The sequence below is a fragment of the Urocampus carinirostris genome, chromosome 2, assembly GCF_059441175.1.
Source record: "Urocampus carinirostris isolate Australia breed hairy pipefish chromosome 2, RoL_Ucar_1.0, whole genome shotgun sequence".
Classification (NCBI taxonomy): Eukaryota; Metazoa; Chordata; class Actinopteri; order Syngnathiformes; family Syngnathidae; genus Urocampus; species Urocampus carinirostris.
This window is the reverse complement of record NC_142350.1, coordinates 20,188,416-20,201,741: the sequence shown is the minus strand read 5'-3', so window position 1 is coordinate 20,201,741 and position 13,326 is coordinate 20,188,416. Positions and strand designations below refer to the sequence as shown.

The 13,326-nt window shown below is 40.7% G+C and overlaps 2 protein-coding genes across 2 annotated transcripts in view; one reads left to right on the top strand and one right to left on the bottom strand.

Annotated features, from left to right (window-relative positions):
* Positions 1-6,576, bottom strand: part of LOC148371313 (uncharacterized) — a 40,336-nt gene extending 33,760 nt beyond the window's left edge. The window contains exon 1 of the mRNA XM_088329332.1: positions 6,009-6,576. The gene's annotated coding sequence lies outside the window, so the exon portion shown is untranslated. The remainder of the gene's footprint in view (positions 1-6,008) is intronic.
* On the top strand, positions 3,454-13,289 carry cyp51a1 (cytochrome P450 family 51 subfamily A member 1). Its single transcript, XM_088329330.1, has 10 exons — positions 3,454-3,739; positions 3,806-3,904; positions 5,961-6,137; positions 6,219-6,345; positions 8,087-8,261; positions 9,821-9,940; positions 10,018-10,213; positions 11,820-11,915; positions 11,996-12,164; positions 12,632-13,289. Exons 1-10 carry the CDS (start codon positions 3,575-3,577, stop codon positions 12,808-12,810), a joined length of 1,503 nt encoding a protein of 500 aa, XP_088185456.1. The 5' UTR covers positions 3,454-3,574; the 3' UTR covers positions 12,811-13,289.
* Positions 13,290-13,326: the final 37 nt, after the last annotated feature.

The window sequence follows — 13,326 nt, the reverse complement described above, 5'->3', positions numbered from 1 at the left end:
GTTTGAAAAGCGTTGAATTTTTGGGTGAAGTGCTTGTAAATGCTTGAAATTGTTTCCATGTTTCTCAACAGTCTGACTAGTTAGACCATGCATTATATGAAGAAAATGAAAAATGGGTCTGCTTAAAAATGAGGGCTATGGGTTGATTCACATTGGATTTCTTCTTTTAATTGTGCTGGGAAAAAATGGAAAATTGGCTTTGAAAGTCCTTGATAAAAAGTAGTGGAATTTGGTCCTTAAAGAGTTCTATGAACCCTGGAATTTTAACAAGGAAAATGTTTGTAAATTGACTACGGCAAAAACTCAGGAGTTAAGGGAGCTGGACGGAATTTGGAACTTTTTGACTCACGGCCGCCATCTACTAGCTTGTGTCTTCATTGCAACCTTTGTCAGTCTGTTCATGTTGCGTGTGCAAGTATGTGCATTTCTTAGGTGCGCTCCAATAAACTTTCTCTGGGTTTTGACCTGTACTTGAAGTAGGCCTCTTCGTACCTTCTTCATTTTCAGGCTACACTTCAGGGTTCGTACGGATGCTTGAAATCCTTGAGAATGCTTGAATTTGAATGTGTTTTCAAGGATTGAAAGTGTTGGACTTTTGGGTGAAGTGGTTGTAGATGCTCTCAGGTGGGTTCACTTTGCAGTTATTCTCCCCTAGTGAATAACGGCAGCTGACATTTAGTTGGGATTAGTTTGTATGGGATTGCCCTATGAAGCGTGTCACCTTCCAAGAGGACTTGAGCATGCTACACCTAAGCAGGGCACTCTGAAATCTGTATAGGTGCAAGGATTACGTATTGATGATGGACATTTAATATGGGCCATGCAAAGACTCAAGGTAGCGTTTCCCAGTGGTAAATTTTAATGAGAACTTCCTGCTACTGAAAAAGTAAGTTACATATTTTACCCAAAACCTCAACGGGGAGATAGATATCTTTCACAAAAACAATTATATTTGAAATTTACCCTAGATCTTAGCAATGGGTGGTCCTGCTGCATAGGGGCGGGTCCCCCTCTAGCAGCAGGTTCAAAAATGCATGAAGGACAACACACATCATAAAACAGTCAGTTGTCACTATGAGCAACTATGAGAAATATTGTTATTTTAATAGATACCATTATCATATAGTATGCTTAAAATTCATCTATTTACTCCCCTTTCGTGCTCTATTTTGTTACCCTCTTTTATGTGATTGTTTTTCTTTCCTTTTTGTAGAGCTCAAATTATAAAAGAAATCTGGTTTATTATTTGTATTTATTATTATGATTAATTCACTATTGTCTTGTAATATGAATCTATGTAAATATATTTATCCGTGAGGTGTTTGTTATATGTAGATACATAGAAAGCTAGGTGTGAGACACAACTAGTAAGGAAGTCGAAGGGGTAGGATTAAATAAGCATATGCTTCTTCCTATTTTTTGGGGGGACATTAACATTGTTTTTGTCTTTTGACTTATTTTGTTTTTGTCATGTTTGAAATAATGTTTCATTCATTCATATGTCTTGATATATGCATACACAAGATTAAAAATTGCAGATATTTTTATGGCTCTGCAAAATACATGATACACACCGGATTGCTTCTTTCAATTGGTACTGGAGAAATTGGCTTTGAAAGTCCTCAAAAGGTGCTTAAATTTGGCCATGGAAAAAGTAAACCAACTCTGAAAACTAACAAATAGGGGAAAAAAGGCGGCCAACCTCCGTTCCTCCTATATAATGTGTTCCGCCTCGCATAGCTTTGCTAAAAGAAAGAAAAAAGCAGATAGGTATGGCTGAAAATAAAGCATAAGGGCTCTTTGAACTTAGTTGGGTATTGTTAACACATACTTCAAAGAGAAAATATTTCAGTTTCAACTTTTTTAAGGACAGAACAAACGATGCACCCCACCTGACAAGTACATTAAAGCCCTAATGTGCAATACATGACCACAAAATTTGGGGGCGGGATGCCAGATAAACATGGCACAGACTTTAATGGGAATTGCACTGTGTAAAAAAAAACTCTTGACCGATAATTTTCTTTTCAATAAAAATTGATATGATTGATAGTATATGTATTTTTGCCTAGTATTACATCAAGATGCTTTTTTTTTGCTGGAATTTTTTTTGTACCACTAGGAGGCACTAAATGCTAAATGTTGCATTCTGTTCCTTTACAAGAAGTTTTTGATTAGTGGCTTGGCTGAAAATTAAAATCAAATGTGTATATATATATATATATATATATATATATATATATATATATAGGCAATGTTGGGTCAACGCCCTGCAATTGGTTGGCAACCAGTTCAGGGTGTCCCCTGCCCACTGCCCGGAGTTGGCTGGGATGGGAGAGTCTCAAAGGGCTGCACAGACCACAGATTATTGCAAAACACCGACTATTATGACACCATCCCCTGATCTAAAACCTACATGAGGGCAACTAATACACAGATATTGTCAACATAAAATGTAGGTTATTCATATGCTATAGAATAGAAGTGTGTTTTAAGCTTAGATTTAAACATTTCCACTGAGGTTGTAGATCGAATCTCAGGGGGAAGAGCATTCCACAGCACCGGGGCCCGAATGGAGAACGCTCTCGAACCTGCGGATTTCTTCTTGGCTCTTGGGATCACTAGTACACCAGCATTTTCAGAGCGAAGGCTCCGGACCGGAACAAAGGGGAAAATTCAATCTGAAAGATACGAGGCGGCAAGTACATGCATAATTTTGTGTAATACCAACAGAATCTTAAAATCACTTCTTAAGCTAACAGTGAGCCAATGCAGGTTAGCTAAAATCGGGGTAATGTGGTCAAACTTTCTTGTCTTAGTTAAAAGCCTCGCTGCAGCATTTTGTACCAGCTGAAGGCTCTTGATTTTGGACTCCGGGAGACCGAATAGTAGTGCATTACAGTAATCGAGACAGGAGGTAACAAACGAATGAATTCAAAATTCTGCATCCGAATGAGACAGCATAGGGCGAATTTTAGCAATGTAGCGAAGATGGAAAAAAGCTATCAATGACTATTCAACCAAAATGTCTTGTTGGGCAAGAAATATGAACTTCTTTTTCATTTGGTAGTTTTATTATCATTGTTATTATCATTATAATAAACATGCCAGGGGAGAAAACATCACTTACAAAAATAAATCCCAAAATGTTTACAAATATTAGTTTTAATGGTCTTTTGGTTGGGGGAAAAGTTTGATGGACATCAATTTATTTTTTTCATTTTAAATTGATAAGTGATTAAAAAAATTGATCCGCCCGTGATTTTGTACTTAAAACTGTAAATTTGAGCTAAAATGATAATACGATCGATAAAAGAAATATAAACTTGTGAAATACAAAATGACATCATAACACCCGACATGGGTTCAGACGGGAGCAGCCAATCAAAGAAGGACTAACGTGACAGACACGGACAGAACAACCAATCATAATCCTCTATCGGTCAGGCGGGGGCGGGACTGCCGTTGACAGGTAGAGATGGCAGTGAAACATCAACAGCTCTCAAATATGTCTTTCAGGACTTTCTCGAATTTGTAATCATCTGCCTGGACACTCAAACGCCTTCTGAAAAAAATGTCCATGCATTTCTATCAAATGAGCACCAAACTGCTCGAAGACACCGTGGGCAAAATGAACGACAACTTAACTTCCTTTGTTTTGGCTACGTCCGTCGTCACGCTCACTTTGGGATACTTCTACAGCAAAATTCATTTCAAACAAACTTCTGAAGAGAATACGGTAAAGTCCTATTCAAGTGAACTCAATTGGGGGGAATTCTTACATTTGTTTGTTTTCTTTCCCCAGAAATATCCACCTTACATCCCTTCCAGCATCCCCTTCCTGGGACATGCCATTGCGTTTGGGAAAAGTCCTATTGAGTTTTTGGAAAATGCTTACGAAAAAGTAAGTTTTGATACCCACAATAGTGCACAAGAGTGTCAAAAAAGATTATTTTTTCGCTCGAGTTTTCTAAAAATAAGATTTTATACATTTAGATGTACTTAATACATACCTGTCAACCGCCACGGCTCTATGCCCGTACAAACTGTCGTATTTTCCCGCACAAAATACAAAATATTCGTACACCATATATATATATATTTTTATTTTTTATTTTTTTATTTTCAGAATGATGCATGATGGGAAATCCCCAGGCGGCAGCCGTATGCGCACAGTAGCATCAAACCGCTCGTTTCGTTTGCATTGGAAAAAAAACGATACCGAGATAGAGGCCACCGCGGCAAACTCCTTTGACTTGATTGATTTGCCGTTTCGTGATAGTCGGTGTGTACCGGATGGTACCCATCATTGACAAATTTGCGTTTTTTTCCGTACAGATTCCCTTGTACGTCGTACTCGTCTTAAAATGCATAAAAAAATGTACTTTGGACGGCAAAACCGAACAGGTTGACAGCAATTGTCTTGTGTGTGTGTGTTTGCGAGGAGTCAATTGCAGGTTACTCGCAGTATGTTTAGTCGCTTTGCATGTGAAGAAAGATTTGGATTTCTGATCTTGTACTTCCCGTGTTTCGGGTGAGGAGAATGTTGGTATTGTAAGAGGCTGGAGATGAACCGCTTCTCGAGAGGTTTTTATTGGCAGAATATATTCCGCAGACCACCGTTATACAAGTCTTCAATCGGACAATATTTGCAATAGTCTGTCTATGACATTTTAAAGCGAGATTCTTATACCTTATTTGAGGCGTTGCACAGGTCAAAAGGAAACTGCAACTTTAATTTTCTGCTTCCCATCTGTTTGCACGTTTTTGTGTTATCGGCCAATTCTTAGTTTCAGGTTTTTTTAAGGTGTTGTATAAGTCAACGGGAAACCATAACTTCAGTTTTCTACTTGCACCTTGGTCTCTCTTTTTTTGACACCAGGCTGAACTTTGTTCTTTAACTTAAAGTTCCCGACATTAGTTTGAACTTGTAGTTTGCTTTAAGCATATCCGTTTATGATAAAAGCTGATATACTTCATGTACAGTTGGTCTACATATGTCAGATTGCTTTTATTTAAATTTTTCTTTACATATATGTTTTTACCGTTCTTCTACGCAGTCATGAGAACTCCAGCTCTTTTTCCAGAGAAGCGACTCTTTCGACTCGGCTCACTAAAAAAAAGCCGTCTCCTTCGGCTCCCAGACAGCTCTTCAGTTTTTTGTTGTTAATTTAATGTAAATTAAACATTACTTTGTGACTTTCACTTTCGGAAAAAAATCACTGAAGTGAATTTCCTCAATGCTCTCTGGTCAAGTCATGTTTATTTGTATAGTTCTTAATCACAAAGAGTCTCAAAGGGCTGCACAGACCACAGATTATTGCAAACCACAGACTATTATGACACCATCACCTGTATAAAATACAGTACCTCTATTTGCTATACAAATACTTGAGCCTGTTCTAAATAAACATATAAAAGCTTCTCACTTGGCGGGTTTGAAGTATTGCGGGAAGTTTTTGGGAAGCAACACCTCAAAAACGAGGGATTACAGTAAATAATAACAGGCATATTTTGTCCGCCTGGCGACAAACTATCAACTAAATGGCAAAAAATGTAATACGGACAGGAATGTTCTCATGAGAGTATTTACATTTTGCTAGAATGCAGTAGAAAAGTTATTGTCTCAGAAGAAAAGAACTTTGGACGGAAATGGTAGTGAGGAATACTGCAAATACAGCGGGTGCTTTGCAAGTGGCACCTGGCTTGGTGAGCATCCAGTTGACGTGTTTAAAACTGCAGGTCATTGTGGCTCATTTTTCTCTTGTGCTTCTCTCAGCATTGTCTCACAGGATACATGATATTGAGTTGAAATGGATTTATAGCATGCAATGGTGTCCTATCAGCCTTAGGCTTCAACCCCTGATCCCTTTTTCTCTTTTCGAGTGATTTGTTAATAACTCGATCCAATATTTTGTTGCAAAAAGACCAAAAAAACAAATTTTTCTGCGCCCCCGTAGTACGGCCCCGTTTTCAGCTTCACAATGGTGGGCAAAACCTTCACGTACCTCCTGGGAAGCGACGCCGCCACCTTGCTTTTCAACAGCAAGAACGAAGACCTGAACGCCGAGGACGTCTACTCCCGTCTCACTACGCCGGTCTTCGGCAAGGGAGTCGCCTACGACGTCCCCAATCCGGTGAGAATCCGCCCCGTCGCAAAGAAGTCATCCAAAATTGTGAGAAACGAGTCCGACCGGGGTCTTTTCATGCGCGCGTAGATCTTTTTGGAACAAAAGAAGATGCTGAAGACGGGACTGAACATGGCTCGCTTCAGGGAACACGTCAAGATCATCGAAGCCGAGACCGTCGAGTATTTTCAGAGATGGGGAGACAGTGGACGGAGAAGTAAGATCAATGCCGTTTTGTTTCCCTTTTTTTTTTAAAGGTGCGGTGCGTGATTTGAGGTGTCTTTTAAAAAGTTAAATATTTCCTCTATTAACTACGTGTTAGATATGCCCACCTGAGTTCAAAGAGCCCTTGTGCTCTGTTTTCCATTGCGCCTGACTGCTTTTTTGGGAGGAACAAACCCCTAAAAAGATGAAAAAGGAAAAGATCATTCCAGCTTGTCTAAGAGAGGCTGTTTACTGTCTTGCACGCAAATTATGTGTTACTCTGCTGCCATCGTCTGGCTTAGTCATGATTGCAGCCTTAGGTTTTCAGATTGTGCACCCCACCTTTAAGAAAACAAAATCTCCTCAACACATATTAGATGAAAGCCAGGGTCACCAAACAAAATAAATAAAACATAAATGTATTCAATATCACGATTATATATTATGGTATTTTCCGCACTTTGAGCCGAGTTTGTACGAGTGCTTGAAATCCTTGAAGATCCCTGAATAGTAATTTTGTGTTTACAAGGTTTGAAAAATCTTTGAATTTTGGGTGAAGTGCTTGTAAATGCTTGTAATCGTTGCCATATTTCTCGGCGGTCTGCCTCAATAGACCACACATTAAATAAAGAAAAATGAACCAAGTCTGCTTAAAAATGTAGCTCACACTGCTCTCTGGTGGTTTCACTTTGCCATTGCATTTCTTCTTCCCTCGTGATTAACATTAGCTGGCATCAGTTTGTACGGCATTGTCCTATGAAGCGTCAGTGCCCCCTACGGGTTGCGCCCAAGAGGACAGGTGCATGCTTCACCCAAACAGGGCACTATAAAATGTGTATTAGGGCAAGGATTATGTAGCAGGTATGGACATTTATTATGGGCCATGCAAAAAAATTAAGGTAGTGTTTCTCAGTGGTAAATTGTAATGGAAAAACCCCCTGCAACTGAAAATGTAAGCTTCATATTACCATCATTATTACCCAACACCTATAAAGTATAATAATAATGATTATAATTATTTATTTTACTTTAAAGCGCCTTGTAGGAAACCCAAGGTCGCTGTACATAGAATATCAAACAACAATAAAACATGAATAAAAGAAGCAAGTAATGAATATCAAATATAAATGAGGTAAAGTTAAAAAAGGAGGGTGGTATGTAAAGCAGATAAACAGACAAATCTGAAGAGCTGGGTTTTGAGTCCGGAATTGAGGGTGGACAGGGTGGCGGAATTCCATAAGGTCAGATGGTAATGAGTTCCAGAGCTGGGGGGCAGAGTGGCTGAACACTCTGCCGCCCATGGAGCTGAGATGGGCAGCGGGTACAGTGGGATGGAGAAATAAAATATATACTATTGCATGAAACTGAATATATATGTATCTCCCGTGTTATTTTCGATTGTTCTCGATTGTTCTCAGCTCAGGGATGCTGCTGGAAATGTGAATTTCCCTTCGGGGATGAACAAAGTATCTATCTATCTATCTATAAACCTTTTGAGATAGACTTTTCTTTTAATTGATGCTGCTAAGTTATTGCACTTAACGTTTTTATTCTCTTCTGTGAAGAATCCAGTAGGGTTGTTTGATTGTGGCATTTTTACATTCATGCACTGCAATCATCTCACTTTTTCTGTTAAAAGCTGACTGCGGCCCCTAATGAGAGAAGGGGAAGGTTATGTTACCTTCACAGGAAAATGTGTGGGGTCTCCGGGAGTGCCTTGTCTCATCTTGTGGCATATTCAAATCCATGTTCAGACCTGTTCGAGGCATTGTCCGAGCTGATCATCCTGACGGCCAGCAGTTGCCTGCACGGGAAGGAGATCCGCGGTCTTCTGGACGAACACGTGGCTCAGCTCTATGCCGACCTGGACGGAGGCTTCAGTCATGCTGCCTGGCTGCTGCCAGGATGGCTGCCACTGCCCAGCTTTAGGTATAACAAATGACATCATCATCATGAAGGAAAACCTTAACATTGAGGTCCAAATACAGTAAACCCTTACTACAACGTGGTTCTTTTTTCACGGTCTCGTACTTCGCCGATTCGGGTTTGCATAGCAGTTATTTTTAAAAATAGGGATTCCCCAAGGTTTTAAAAACTTGAAACTTTAGGCCTGGTCGTCGACGGCGGGGTTCAGTTCCTGATGTCACCCCCCTGCCTCAGTCCAGGCTTCAGCCCGGGTTGGGGGGGCAGTGCACACTCGGAGCCAGTGTAGTCTAACCGCCACTGCCAACCAAACCTTAGCTGCCAGGTACACAATATCTTCCCCATTCTTTCGGCACTGGGCTTCAAAGTACCTGCTGTCGCCGCCAGGTGGGGACATGCGATGGGGTCCGTCACAACTTGGTGACACCTCCCGCGTATGTATGTCAGAATAGGTGCAATATTGGTCTTAAATTTCATTGGACGCGGTCAGGAGAAAGTCTTAAAGTCTTGAACTTGAATGGAAGAATCCTGGGGAAACCATGAAAAAACATCACATAAAACGTAAATACCAGGGGTTCTTAACCTGGATTATATAGAATGCTGAGGGTTCTGTGGAGCATCTGCCGTGGAGGTCGAGACACATTGACACATCATGTCTATACGCAATGACATGCCCTGCTTTCGAATGGATATTTCCCTGCACGAGACTAATTTCCAGCGTGGATGTCGAGGCAGCAGACGGCAGTATCTTAACAGGTAGAGCGGTCATTTTAGGACAAAAGAGGTGGCAGGCTGGATTCCCGGCTCCTTCGAGTTAAATGATGAAGTGTCCTTGGGCAAGACACTGAACCCCTAATGCCCCCAATGAGCAGGTAGGTGCCTCTCATGGCTGACTCTGCTATCTAAGTGTCTAAATGGGTAAAGTGTGAAGTGCATTGTAAAACAATCTGGAGGTCCTCAGTAATTGGTTTAAGTGCTATATTTATTATTTCATTCATTTTTTGTCGCTTTTGTTGTTGTTGCTGGAGCCCTTCCTAACTATCTTTGGTTGGTGAGCAGGGGACATCCTCAACTAATTGCCAACCAGTCACAGAGCAGACAGAGATAGACCACTCACTCGCTCATTCACACCTAGCAAAACTTTGAACCGGCCAATTAACCTGACATGCATGTCTTTGTAATGTGGGAGAAAACCACAGTGCCCGGAGCTAACCCGCGCAGGGAGAACATGCAAACTACTCACAAGGAGGCCGGACCTCCGCATTGTGGGGGTTGTGTGGTAACCATTCAGCCGCCGCGCAGTCCATTTACCATAATTACTGTAGCACTTACTGTAGTTTTAATTCCATACGCCTTACAGTCAAGTGGGCCCTATATATGATATAATGACAGAATACTTTAAGAGGGATGCCCCTTATTATCCGGTACACTTCATAGTGTCGATAATACCGTATTTCAATTCAGTATAGTTGTTTGAAAATGTATTTTTTGAACCTTGAACTTTTGTCTATGATTTGTATTTTTTCAGAAGATATTATTTTAATTTTATGTTTTGTTTTCATCAGGAAGCGGGACAGAGCTCACCGGGAAATCAAGAACATCTTCTACAAAGTGATTCAGAAGAGAAGAAAATCTGCGGAGAAAGTGGACGACATCTTGCAAACCCTCGTGGATGCTACCTACAAGTAAGAAAATATCAAATATTGTGATGAAATGGATAAAACATGCTGGATTCGGGAGCGTGACGGATTGTATTCTTCAGGGACGGCCGGCCCCTGTCAGACGACGAGATCGGCGGCATGCTGATCGGACTCCTGCTGGCCGGTCAACACACCTCGTCTACAACGAGCGCCTGGATGGGTTTCTTCCTGGCCGGGGACAAAACCTTACAGGAGCGTTGCTATGCCGAGCAGAAGGCCGTGTGTGGTGACCACCTGCCCCCCTTGCAACTAGATCAGGTTAATAAAAATCGTATTACCGTATTCCCCGGACAATTGACCCTTTGCACACACGTGACGCCGTGACGGTGGGCAGTAAGCTGTGGTAAATAGTGGGGCCAGTAAACCAAAACAACCAAAACAAGCTATACTATTCAACACCAACACCACCAATAGCACAAAGAGCGCTATTTAGAGAAACTGAGGATAGCATTAGCAGGGCTAGCTACTGATCCATACCGATTTCCTCCTGAGATATTTACACATCTAACCGAAACCTCCAGTCTGCTTGACTTCAGTCCACACAATCTGTACTACTATATTGTAAATGGAGTATCCCCATACATCTGTGCTGATCTAATAGCTTATAAAAGTCTGGATGCTTAACAGTTCTTCATAGCTGGTATGCGTCGCTGCGCTTTGTTGTCAAAAAACATGTATTAAACTGTTATGTGCACTACTATGAAGCTTATTACACTGAAGTGGACAGTCAACGGTTAAAACAGAAGACAAACGTTCAAAAGATAGGCTAAAGTGTCATTTTGACAAGGTAAATATTGTCTGCAATCATAACTATAAGCCAGGAGATGGTGGCAGAGATTAACAAATCAAATTATGGACGGCGTCTTTCACAATTAGACCACCAGAGGTACAGGTGACATTTGAAAGGCAATAGAGCTTATCTTATTATCATATTACATTTACTTATGGTACCAGAAACACTGATGTGCATAGTGGATTTTCTCTGCATTCTGTGGGTCAATACCATTGCAAAAGACTAAAACAGAAAACAGAATGTCTCTTTTACGTTTGTACTTATATATATATATATATATATATATATATATATGTATATATATACGAGGTTTGTATGTGTGTCTGAAATCCTTAAAAATCCTTAAATTTTAAAGTGTTTTCAAAGTTTGAAAATGGCTTAATTTTTTTGGGCGCAACACTTGTAAATGCATGAAATTGTTGCCAAGCTTCCCTTGAGTTTGACCAGATAGAACACGTGTCAAATGAAGAAAAATAAATCAAGTCTGCTTAAAAATGACGCCGACAGGGCTGCTCTGGTGGCTTCACTTTGCCGTTGCAGTCCTTCTTCCCTCGTGACTAACGGCCGCTGGCATTAGTTTGTAGGACATCGTCACATGAAGTGTCATCGCCCCTCCTACGGTGAAGATGTTGGCACTGGATGAATTGGAAAGTTGGCTTTAAAAGTGCTTGAATTTGGCCATGAAAGATGTATGAACACTGCCCATATTGTATTGCAACGTTGTTTACGGAGGTGAAGTGGATGGAAAACAAAATATACTGAGAAAATCTGTGTTTCTGGCACCGTGAGTAAAAGTAATGTGATGATGAGATAAGCATGCCATTATAACATTGGTGCTGTAGTGGTAAAGTCTCGATACCGTCACCAAGGCCACCCGGGCTTGATTCCTGTTTCATTGTTTTGCAATTTGAATCAGCAACACTTGTCGGTTAATCACTTATTGCACTAAATGTCGTAAGTAAGTAAGGAGCTGAAAGGTGATGCACAATAAACACGGGAGCTTTTGATTTTCAAGCACCTTATAGTGCGGAAAATACGGTACGTGGCTAACGTGGATGATGTCATCTCCAGTTGAAGGACCTCAGCCTGTTGGAGCGTTGCTTGAAGGAGACTTTGAGGCTGCGGCCGCCCATCATGACCATGATGAGAATGGCTCGCTCCACTCAGGTAACGTTTTATTTTCCCCCCTTTTGCTATACAAAACAGCAGCACCAGATGAGGAAAAGTGTCTTCCGTCCGTTCCCCAGACCGCATCCGGCTTTACCATCCCTGCGGGCCACCAGGTGTGCGTGTCCCCTACCGTTAACCAACGACTGCACGACACGTGGCGTGAGAGGACGCAGTTCGATCCCGACCGCTATCTCCATGACAACCCTGCCGCCGGAGAGAAATTTGCTTACGTGCCTTTTGGAGCCGGTACGGACCTTAAAAATGTCTAGTTCCGTATGTCATAATACCAGGGTTTCCTCAATTGGCATTAAAATGTCTTAAATCCCATTTTCGAAAGTCTTAAAATGGGAACGCATGAATAAGAAAGCCTACATTCAAAGTGTACGGAGGACCATGCATTGTGTGCAGGAATTATTTGCATTTTGAGTTTTTTTTGTTTTTGTCGACTTGGTCTTAAATTTGATTTCAGGAGGCATTAAAAAGTCTTAAATTTAACTTGTCTTAAGCTGTAAGAACCCTGTATATAAGGTCATCAAAACACTGCTTTATGGTACCATGTATGTACTTTTTACATTGGGTCATTTGAGTTTTTTATTCTGTGGATTTTGTATTTTCTTTGATGCAGAGATACTTAATAGGAAGTTTCAGTTTTTTGTTTTGAAAATGACAAATATTCTGAATCCGTTTCCCCAACTTTCTGCGTTTTTATCTAGGGAGACATCGCTGTATCGGGGAGAACTTCGCCTACGTGCAAATTAAAACCATCTGGTCCACGTTGCTGCGCCTGTACGACTTTGACCTTGTGGACGCATATTTTCCCACTATCAACTATACCACTATGATACACACGCCACACAATCCAGTCATCGCATATAAAAGAAGGAAACACTGACAGAATGGGTGTGAATTCAAGTTTCGTGTTCAACTGACAAGTAATTCACAGTAAGGTCTGTGTTAAAGATGAGAAACAGGGAGTGTGGTGCACTTACGGCAACGGTTTTCCTTTAATGAATAATGAAAATGGATGCGAGTTCATTTCCAAGTGCTCAACATAGTTTTTTTTTATTGGAGATTTAAGTTGAAGAATATATTGGAATAATACTACATCCAGGTTTTCCGGTTGTCATAAGTAGTCTCACACAATGGCTGACAGGACGGTTGCATGTCTAATCTATCTCCATCCACGTTGAATGATTACCAAGGAAATGTCGTAAATTTCGAAACTCATTTATATGTTGTAAAAACAACTATATCTTGTAAAGTTTATGTACTTTATTTTAGTGAAGTGATCGGCACATGATCTCAATGTATTGTAATGCACTTTGCGGTTTTCACTGTCCAGAGAAGGAATTAAAGCATCAGTTACAACTCCACTATGTCACGTTCCTTCTTTGTAGACCGTGTTGCA

Bases quoted from the DNA above. Each gene is read 5' to 3' on its own strand.
- cyp51a1 (XM_088329330.1), top strand. From the start codon at position 3,575: ATGTCCATGCATTTCTATCAAATGAGCACCAAACTGCTCGAAGACACC. The intron at 8,262-9,820 runs GTATAACAAATG...TGTTTTCATCAG, and splicing joins CTGCCACTGCCCAGCTTTAG to GAAGCGGGACAGAGCTCACC. The intron at 10,214-11,819 runs GTTAATAAAAAT...TGTCATCTCCAG, and splicing joins CCCCCTTGCAACTAGATCAG to TTGAAGGACCTCAGCCTGTT.